The sequence below is a fragment of the Hipposideros armiger genome, unplaced genomic scaffold, assembly GCF_001890085.2.
Source record: "Hipposideros armiger isolate ML-2016 unplaced genomic scaffold, ASM189008v1 scaffold_1053, whole genome shotgun sequence".
Classification (NCBI taxonomy): Eukaryota; Metazoa; Chordata; class Mammalia; order Chiroptera; family Hipposideridae; genus Hipposideros; species Hipposideros armiger.
In genome coordinates this window covers 92566-103019 of record NW_017732403.1, presented here as the reverse complement: position 1 = coordinate 103019, position 10454 = coordinate 92566, and the positions used below count along the sequence as shown (strand labels likewise).

Here is a 10454-nt window from a genome sequence, read left to right as displayed (position 1 = left end):
CGCCGGGCTGCACACGGCGTCCGTCCCTCAGCTCCCCGGCCGGCAACCGCGCTGCTGCCCGGACAGGCCCCGGCCCCCGGCCGCGGCCCCCGCTCTCCCCGCCGCCGCCGCCGCCTGCCGTCCCGGGGCCCGCGCTCACCTCTCCTTGGAGTAGAGCTGCAGCAGCTGCTCCTGCCGCTTCTTCCGGATAAACGCCATGGAAGGACGGCGGGCGCGGGCGGGCGGGGGGCGAGCGGCTCAGGCCCCGCTGCCGCCCGCCGACGAGGTCCGGAGCAGCCGGCGGGTCCCGGCCGGCCGGCTTCCCGTGCGGCGCCGCTCGGCGGCCGAGAGCCCGACGCAGCGCCCCAGGGCCCGCGGCGTCCGGGCCGCGCTCACCGCAGCATCCTCGCGTGGGGACTCGGGCGCGCCGTGACTCAGGCCCGGAGGAGGGGCGCGCGGTGACCCGGGGCGTCCCCCGGCGTCCCAGGTGCTCGCCAAGGGCTCCGAGGTCAGCCCCGGCTCTGCTGTCCCTCCACACGTCCGCCACAGCACCCGCCGCTGCGCTGCTCCATGTTTAGTATTTTACACACGAAAACGGATGCTTGCCCGTGAATTATACCACTTGGCTCACCACAGGGACTCGAAATAACGTTTGGGGCCCTCAGCCTCTTGGTAGCTGAAAGAATTGGTCGCATGACCTTTATTTTCTAACAACTTTATTGAGATATACCACACATGCCAAGCAATTCACCCATTTAAAGTGTACCATTCAATGGTTGTTAGTATATTAACAGATATGTGCAGCTATCACTACAATTTTGGGACATTTTTATCACCTCAAAAACAAACAAACAAACAAACAAAAACCCATACACTTCAGCTATCACCTCCCAACCAATACCGTTCAGTTATCACACCCCCCAAACACCAGCCCTAGCAAAACACGTATCAGCTTTCTGTCTCTATGAATTTGCCTGTCCTGGACATTTCATATAAATGCAATGATACCATACGTAGCCTTTTATGTCTGGCTGCTATCGTTTAGCATAGTGTTCTAGATTCACCCATGTAGCAGTCCTTCATTCCTTTTTGTTGCCGTAGAGTATTCCGCTGTATAGATATATCACAGTTTTGTTAGCCCGTTCACCAGTTGATGGACATTTCAGTTGGTGGACACTTGGCTGTTATGTATAATGCTGCTATAAACATTCATGGGCCAGGTTTGTATTGACTTATGCTTGCATTTCTATTGACGGCATGCTAGCGGTGGAATGGCTGGGTCATATAGTAACTCTACATTTAAACATTTGAGAAACTTCCAAACTCTTTTCCAAAGTGGCTGCACCATTTTACATGTCCATCAGCAGGGTATAAGGGTTCCAGTTTCTTCACATCCTCACCAACACTTGTTGTTACCTAACTTTTTGATTAGAGCTATCCTAGTGGGTGTGAGTGGTATCTCACAGTGGTTATAACTCCTTGAGATATCCTGATAGTGAGCCTGTGATTGTTTACCTTTGAGGAATTCTTCAACAAATTTCTAAATTGTGTCATAGCTGACACATATCTAATGTTGTCTTATAGACCAGGCTCTGCAGGGTTAGATTTTTAAAAGCTTCAAGGTGAATGTATATTTCTAGTATATGGTAGGACTATGATGGGAAGGTGAGACTATGTGCGAAGAATATAAGCTGGGGCTGGGTCTTATTGAACTTGATCCCCAGCAGCATTGGAAAAATGACATGCATACTGTGGGCACCCATTACAACTTTTTGGAATGGATGAAGGTGCATGGGTGCCCTGTGACTTGGATTGTGTCGTTTCCATGTGACCAAGTGCTGCACAGAACCTATAATTATAAAAAGGTGTCAGAGACATTAGCCCAATGTTTCTATAGGAAATTGTGATCTAGTCGCGTACCCAAGACAAATATGTGAGCAGGTACATGATGAAATAAGATAAAATTTGCTAAGAGGTATGGCACAGTGACTTAAAACAAATTTTTTTTTTAGCTTTTCAATTACAGTTGACATACAACATGTTAGTTTCAGGTGATTAGACATTTATATAACTTATGAAGTGATCACCTCGATAAGTCTAGTGGATAACTTTCTATATGAGAAGTACCATTATAGATCCTATGAGTTCAGAAGAGAGAAATCACTTTACCTGGACTAAGCGGGAAAACAGCACACAAGTTTTCTCTGTTTAGTTAAGCATTAAAGGATGATGCGATCCTGGTAGGTGGAGAGTGACAAAGATTCTCTCCTTGTCCAAACTCTGGCCAGGCCCCTTGAGCCCTCTTCTCAACTAGGCCTCAACCTTGGCCTATAAAAACTACAGACTCTCAGCACAAACGACTTTGTCCACCACCCTCCCTCCACATTAAAAGACTTAAACACATAGTTTCTAACAGCTCAAGGCCTCATCCTTTGGATGACCTTAGCCCCACCTTAAAGTCCCTGCCTGAGAAAGCTCAGAGCTGCCAAAAGAATGCACTGTTTGTTCTAGCCAACACCTGACAAAAGCCCCTGACTGCTGCTTCTTAGAGCATTTACTGAAAAGGGCTCACAATTCTGCATTCTTTCTCTGTATCTCTGAGGTGTATATGCACTTCCTACCATTCAGGAGTGTCTTTCTCAGGGACTTGAAAGTCATTCCTTTGAAATGTAATCATCAGGCAGGATGGGGCTTCTGTCTTCCAGTCCCCGTGGGAAGATAATTGCCAAGTGGCAGATACAGATACAGTATTTGCTGTGATCAACCCTTTGTAATTTTTCACTTCCCAGCTTTATCTTTGACAGAGGAGGGGAAGAAACTCACTCAAAAGGATTTTCTTGAGCAATAGCTCAGAAGATAGATGCTTCTGCTGTCACAGAGTTTGTGTTTGTGGAGAATTAAGAGACAACTGAAGTGGGAACTTTCTCATCCTCCCACCACCAAGTCATCCAGCCTACAAGCATCTTGCCCTGTGTCTGCATTCCTGCTATGTTGAGGTATACAGTGTTTTGCTGTGTATAATGCGCACTCCCATCTTTGGCCCAAACTTTCAGGGAAAAAAATATTTTAATTTTTTAATTCAAACTTTTATTTGTTTACATTTAGGTACTTGTTTTTTGTATTATAAAGGAATTTTAGCATTTATTTTTTAACATATTACGGTGTAAGAAATTTTATGTAACAAATAATTACAGAACACAAAACAGATACAAGGTACAAGAAATTTTTTGTACCAGTAACAAATTTACGATATTTACACATCATAGAAGGCCAAGAACGCTTCATCGTTGCAAGTTCATTGTCAGTTCAACAAAACCAATTATTGTATTCCAGTGTATTATTTTGCATACAGATATCGTTATTGATTTCTAGAGTTACAGTTTTAACTCATAAGCATAAATAAAAGAATTAAAAACATATAGATAGATAGATGCAGAATTAGTACTACCCATGTATAATGCACATCCTTATTTTTCCCTCATAAATTCGGGCAAAAAAGTGCATATTACATATGGCAAAATACCGTATTTGTTCCTATCAAAGGCCAACTTCTTCCTTCTCAACAACTTAGCCTTTGTAATGATCCTTTCTCTCTTCTCTCTCACTTTGTTTATTTCTCCCTTATCATTGAATCATTCCCATCTGAATATAAATGTATTTTCAAAAAACATTCCCTTTATCAACATCTTTCTGCAGCTCCCTGTTCTTAGCAAAATGTCCTGAAACATCTGCCTACACATGTCCATTTTCTCAACTTGCATTCTCTTCAATTCGTTCCAACTGGACTTCTATGTCCACCAATCTACTGTAATGACCCATGTCAAACCACAAACACTCATGGGTTGCTTTTCTAGCATCAAATTTTCTGAACTCTCAGCAGAAGTCAGCATAGTTAAACAAAGCATTCAACAAAGCTCCTTGTTGGAGCACGCCCCCTGCTCCCCAATTACTTCCAAGGTCCGGTAGTTTTGCTTTTCTCTTACCTTGCTTCTTACTCTTTCTCAGTCCCCTTCGTTGGTTTCTCTCCTACCTAACTTCTTAATGTTGATTCACTGCTCTTGTTATATACATCATTCCAACCAGTGTCATGATTAGGCGGCAGAGGACAAAGGGGGGTTAAATCTTGCATTTGGTGAGTGTGTGTGTGTGTGTGTGTGTGTGTGTGTGTGTGTGTGTGTGAATTAAACTGAGTAGCAAATTTCCAGGTTTTACCATGTAGATACCTACCAGGGAAGACATGAGGAAAAATCTCAGGACATACAGCAAAGTAAAACATTTCAGTGGAATCTGAGTAAGAGATTCCTTTGCAATGTATGTCCCCCAGGAAACAGAAGTTTTGGACAGAACATTGGACTTCCAATAAGAGTGAATCAAGTCTTACTTAAGCTAATCTTACTTTTATCTTTAGTTGCTAGCAGCTATAATTTTAGGTACTATTACTTACCTTCAATGAAGGTGACTGCACATCCCAGGAGATAAAATAAGCTCTGGGACAGACCTCATCCTCTCGCTCCCTCACGCCCAATTCTCATCATCATAAAACTCAGAGAGCTTGTTCTCTAGAAACAATTTCCATCCAGAGCTATTTTGTAATTACAAAACACATCTTTGAGTTCTCAGTAATGTTTTTATTTTTACTTCACAGACTAAGCTGTAAAAACTTCAAAAGCTTTTTTTAAATTGGGGAGTTAGGGGAGGGGAATTGGGGAGGGGGACCAGCCAAGTTGTTGTTCTTCAGTCTTAGTTGTGGAGGGCACCAGTTGCCATTTGGCTGCCTGTCGGCAGCTCGTGGTCTCTAAGCTCAAGGTGTGTGTTACAATCTTAGTGCGGGTGGGCATAGCCACCATCCCATGTGGGAGTCGAACCAGCAGCCTTGTTGTTAAGAGTGCATGCTCTATCCACTGAGCCATCCGGGCAGCAGCTCAGCTCAAAGTGCTGAGTTCAGTCTTAGTTGTGAGCGGGAGTAGCCCACCATTGAACAGGCAGTCTTGTTGTTTCACCAGCTGAGCCATCCTGCCACCTGTTGGCAGCTCAGCGGCAGCTCAGCTTGGGCACAGCGTCACTGGCCCATGTGGGAATCGAACCGGTGGCCCTGTTGCTCAGAGCTTGCTCTCTTAAGATGACAACCAGCTGAGACACTCTGCTGGCCCTAAAAACTTCAAGCTTAGTACTCAGGTTTTTTAAAAATTAAATTTATTGGTGTAACATTGGTTAATAACATTATATATGTTTCAGATATATAATTCTATAACATATCTTCTGTATATTGCATTGTGTACTCACCACCCAATTCATATATTTCCATCTTTCTATCTCCATATATTTGACCCCCTTTACCCTCTTTATTTTCGCCCTACCCCTCTCCCCTCTTGCAACACTATGCTGTTTATTTATTTGGTTTGTTTGGTTCATTTGTGGCTTTCTGTTTTTATATCCCACATATGAGTAAAATCATATTGTTCTTGTTCTTTTCTATCTGATTTATTTCGTGTGGTACATATATACAATGGAATACCACTCAGTCATAAAAAATGATGAACTATTGCCATTTGTGACAACATGGATGGATCTTGAGAATGTCATGCTAAGTGTACTCAGTTTTTAAAAACTGCATTTGGTTACAGATGTACCTCCCATTTGCAAGTTATCAATCATCAGAGTAAACAAGAATGTTGGCTTTATTCTGTTTGTAAAATAAATATTTTTCACTAGTGCATATTTCTGAAGAATGTCTGCTTAGGGTATTTTTTTAATCTTATGAAGACATAAACATTTAATTATCATCCCTTCTTAAGTTAGAAGTAGTTGCATGTTTTTTTACCTAGAGAAAATGGTCACACATCATTCTCCTCGTATATGTTATGACTTCCTTTCATTGTACCCTTAAGCTGCCTCTTCTCTCTGCCTAAAATGCCTTTTTACCTTTCTCCCACCATTTCTTCCTGTTGAAGTCCTACCTATACTTTAAGTTGCCACTCAAGACTTTGAAGTCTTTCCTGATACCCAGATGGCATTCATCCCACATTCATTTGCTCAATACATGTTTATTTCACACCAATATATGTCAGACATCTTGGTGGGCACTGAGTAGTGACTTCACAAAGCTCATAGTCAGATGGTGATTTTAACAGTTATCCCATTCTACCTTATATTAGAATCTCTCTCCTCATTTACTTTGGAAACTCCTTGGGAACAGGAACAGTGACTTGTTGGACTTAATATCTGCATTACCATTTACCACAGTGTCTTGCACTTGCACAAATAAATATTCATTGAATATTGCACTTCCTTTTGTCACCGCTGTCTGTTATGATTTGTTTCACTGTACGTAATAAAAAACTCAGTCAACAGTTGAGTTCAGTGTTTTCATCATTGGCATTGTTGGAATAGCTCAGTAGTATGATATGCCATTTCTCTTAAGCTTGTAGCCAATGGTCAGATCACTGCTTCACCACCATGATCATACCTGCATTCTGAGCAGAAATAAGAAGGAAAGATAGAGTCAGCTTTGTTTGTCCCTTTTACCCGGCAACCAGCAGCACTCCCAGAAGCACATTCCAGACTCCCACTTACATCTCATCGGCCAGAACTGTTAGTACAGGCAAGCCCAGAGCAGCAATGCACTTTAAGAAGACAAGTATTTAAATCTTGCAGGCAAGATAGTGAAAAGCAGCCAGGCAAAGGGGTAGGAAGTGGTTGTTGGGTCACCCAACCAGCAGTGTGTAGCCCATTACTAAAATAAAAAGTAGTCAAATACTCTACATTGATAATTCTTTTTTTAAAAACTTCATTGGGGAACAGTATGTTGTTCCCAGAACCCATCAGCTCCAAGTCAAGTTGTTGTCCAATCTTAGTTGTGGAGGGTGCAGCTTAGCTCTAAGTCCAGCTGCCATTTTCAATCTAGTTTTTGGGGGGGGGGCGCAGCTCACTATCTCATGCGGGAGTCGAACCAGCAACGTTGTTGTTAAGAGCATGCGCTGTAACCAACTGAGCCATCTGGTCGCCCCAGATAATTCTTCTTAAGGAACATCACTTTTTGAGATTACTTTCTTGTTTATTTTTTCTTCAATAAATATTTATTGACTGTTTATTCTATGCCAGGAAATGTTCTAGGTGCCAGATATTCACAGTTGTGAATAAAATAAAGTCCTTGTCCTTATGGAACTTACATTCTGATGAGACTGAGAAATTTAAAAAGTAAATAATATAAATCCAGGCAAGGATAAGTACCATGAAGAAAAATGGAGCAGAGGAGTGGGTACTGCTTTAGATAAGGGGGTCATTGAAGCCCCCTATGATGATTAATATTTGAGCTGGTAAATGAATGAATGTGGAGATTTGAATGTGAAGATCCTGGGAGAAGGCATGCCAGACAGAAGAAATAGTAAGTGCAAAGGCACTGAGACGAGAGCTGTAGTAGCTAGAGCACTCTAGGGGAGGGGATACTGGGGCTGCAGAGGCTAGACACGTGGAGCCAGGAAGTGCGCTGGACTACTGATGATTATTACTATTATTTTTAGTGTTAACCACAGAAGCCACTGGAGGATTAAGAGCAGGTGAGTGACATGATCTGACTTAAATTTTAAAATTTGACTATTGTGTAAGTAGCCTGAGAGAGCTCAGAATTATAGGGACAGCTTTGAAAGTTAGGAACAGTTACCCACTCTTTTCCCTTTTACTTCTTGCTTAAATAACTAAGAGAAGTTTCAGCTTAGGTACCGGGAAATCAGAGGTATCATGGGCTTTGGGGTTCCCTGAGCGAGTGGCTCAACAATTTCATCAAAGACACCGTTTCCCTCTATCTCTGCTAGGTCTTCAGCATCACTAGCTGCATTGTAAGCCTGGTTCCCCTCCCCCACAGGGCTGACAGGTGGTTGCTGATAGCAAACCAGCTGTGTGTTTTCTCCTTCGGGGTGAGAGATCACATCTAGCCCAGCATGCCTAGCAAGAATACAGAGGTCCACCTTGATGGGATCTCTTAGGTCACACAACTAACCTGAATCAAAGACTTCGTTGAGGGAAATGGAATGTTCTGTGGGATTTAAACTAGAACCACCTCTAAAATAGAAAGTGGGACTCAGATTTTCCCTAAGCACATGGGTCAAGCGAAGAAAGGGAGGAAAACCTAGTGAAAAGTATGTGTGTGAGAACGAGTGGGTCAGGGGCAGTACTGAGATGCTAGGTAGGGCCACTCACAGTAGACACCACACGTAGCCACTTGAGTTTTCTCACGTTGGCAATATAAGCGTCTGCCTCTTCTGCTCCCTTTCATGCCTATACAGGCTTTGGAGTTAGTGTTCAGATTAGGGGAGGAATAAGACCTCACATGATTTCAGGCAATTCTTTTAAACTAGATTTTTAAACATTTTTAATGATTTCCCCCACATAGTTAATAATGTTTCTGAAATTCTGATTTTTATATCCAGTTGCAAAATCACAGTGTGCTCAGGAACTGACTATGCCTATGATTGTGTGAATTTTCCCCTCCTCAGGTAATATACAGTTGTCAGAGGGCACCTGTTATCTGTCATCTGCACAGTTTATCCTCCCTGCATGAGTACAGATGACTGTGATTGCTAGCGTCATTCCTCATTTAGGATCTTCTCCCTTGTACTTGATAATTCCAGGTACTATTTAGCAGGCACACTGCCCATCAGAGATTAGGATAGATTAGATTAGAAGGTAAGCAGGAAATGATAAATAAGACAATGATTTTAAGATACACATTAGATCCTTTAGACCAGAACCATCAAATTCATTAATAAGTTAATAAAAATTAAAACAAAATGAGATGCCATTTTCAGGTGTCAAATTAACAAATAATCAGTGCTGTTAAAGGAAGCATCAAGTGCTCATGTGAGAAGACATTCTTAAATACACTGAGAGAAGTAAAATTTGGTACATTGTTCCAGTGTGTGCTGGTAAAGGGTTAACAACTAGCAAACTGGGAGGAAACAGGCTGGCTTGGAGTGTTTGCCGATTTCTCTGGGATAAATTCTCCTGTGTCCAGTGTCAAAGCACTTACATGTTACCAAATGCAGAGCTGGGAAGACACACACATGTGAGCCAGCTCTTCTGGAGGGCAATCTAAATAGATGGCAAAGCCCACCGAATTCAGGTGTAGGAATTTTTTCCTAAGGAAATATTCAGCTGCAGAAAGATCTATATATAAGAGTATTCATGACAGTTTTATTCTTAATTGGTGAAAAACTTAACAGTAATCTAAACATCTATTAAGAGATCAGCGATTAAGTAAATTGCTGAGTATCTGTTCAATAGAATATTATGTGGGAGTTCCCTCGACTGTCCCCCGGATCTGTGTCTTGCTTCAACAGTGTTTGGACGGAACAGACCCAGGGACGCCCCTTCTTCCAGCCTCCGACCACCCTCCAACCTCTTCTCCAGTCTCAACCTTCGGAACCAACTCAGTCATCCTCGGCCTCCGCGAGACCAGCTAACACCGTTATTTGAGCTTAACTCCTTACTGCTGAGCAACCATGAGCTCCCAAGTTCGTCAAAATTATGCCACCGAGGTGGAGGCCGCCGTCAACCGCCTGGTCGACTTGCATCTGCGGGCCTCCTCCACTTACCTCTCTCTGGGCTTCTATTTCGACCGCGATGATGTGGCTCTAGAGGGCGTGAGCCACTTCTTCCGTGAGTTGGCGGAGGAGAAGCGGGAGGGTGCGGAACGTCTCTTGAAGATGCCAGACCTGCGTGGCGGTCGCGCCCTCTTCCAGGACCTGCAGAAGCCTTCCCAAGATGAGTGGGGTAAAACTCAGGATGCCATGGAAGCTGCTATGACCACTGAGAAGAACCTGAACCAGGCCCTTTTGGATCTGCACGCCCTGGGTTCTGCCCGCGCAGACCCCCATGTCTGTGACTTCCTGGAGAACCACTTCCTAGATGAGGAGGTGAAACTCATCAAGACGATGCGCGACCACCTGACTAACCTCCGCAGGCTGGCCAGCCCCCAGGCCGGGCTTGGCGAGTATCTCTTCGAAAGGCTCACCCTCAAGCACGACTAGGAGGAGCCTTTGGAGCCCAGAGGCCTTTGAGGGGCCCCTCTGCATCCCCCTGGCATTGGGCTTCTGCCTGAGCCTCTCCCTGAAACAGCTAGGCAGCCTTCTAACCACCCCGGGGCCCTCTCCCATACCATGGACCAAATTGAAACAATAAAGCTTTTTGCAGCAGCCAAAAAAAAAAAAAATTATGTGGCCATTTAAAATCCTGTTTCTAAGGAAGATTTAATTACCTAAAGAAATGACTGCAGTATGTTAATGAAAAAGCAGGAAATAACATCTTTTCTATAATCCGAATATATTTTAAGTGTACTAGAAAAAATTTAGCAAATATTTGTAGTAGTTATCTCTGAGTGGAGAGATTATGGATGATTTTTGTTTTCTTTATACTTCTATATGTTTTCCAAAGAATGTATATTATTATTGTAAATGGAAAGCAAATAGCACTTATTCCTT

General features: G+C 43.2%; 1 protein-coding gene, 1 long non-coding RNA gene and 1 pseudogene across 3 annotated transcripts in view; 2 read left to right on the top strand and 1 right to left on the bottom strand.

Moving 5' to 3' along the window:
• NSMAF (neutral sphingomyelinase activation associated factor) overlaps window positions 1-548 on the bottom strand; it is a 59365-nt gene extending 58817 nt beyond the window's left edge. For both annotated transcript variants that reach the window (XM_019631902.1, XM_019631903.1), the window contains exon 1: window positions 140-548. In XM_019631902.1, coding sequence (XP_019487447.1) covers window positions 140-198 — 59 coding nt within the window. In that variant the 5' untranslated portion in view covers window positions 199-548. The remainder of the gene's footprint in view (window positions 1-139) is intronic.
• An 8725-nt stretch (window positions 549-9273) lies between these two features.
• LOC109376135 (uncharacterized) overlaps window positions 9274-10454 on the top strand; it is an 11970-nt gene continuing 10789 nt past the window's right edge. The window contains exon 1 of the long non-coding RNA XR_002122698.1: window positions 9274-9407. This is a non-coding gene — a long non-coding RNA (uncharacterized LOC109376135). The remainder of the gene's footprint in view (window positions 9408-10454) is intronic.
• Window positions 9462-10026, top strand: LOC109376134 (ferritin light chain pseudogene; annotated as a pseudogene).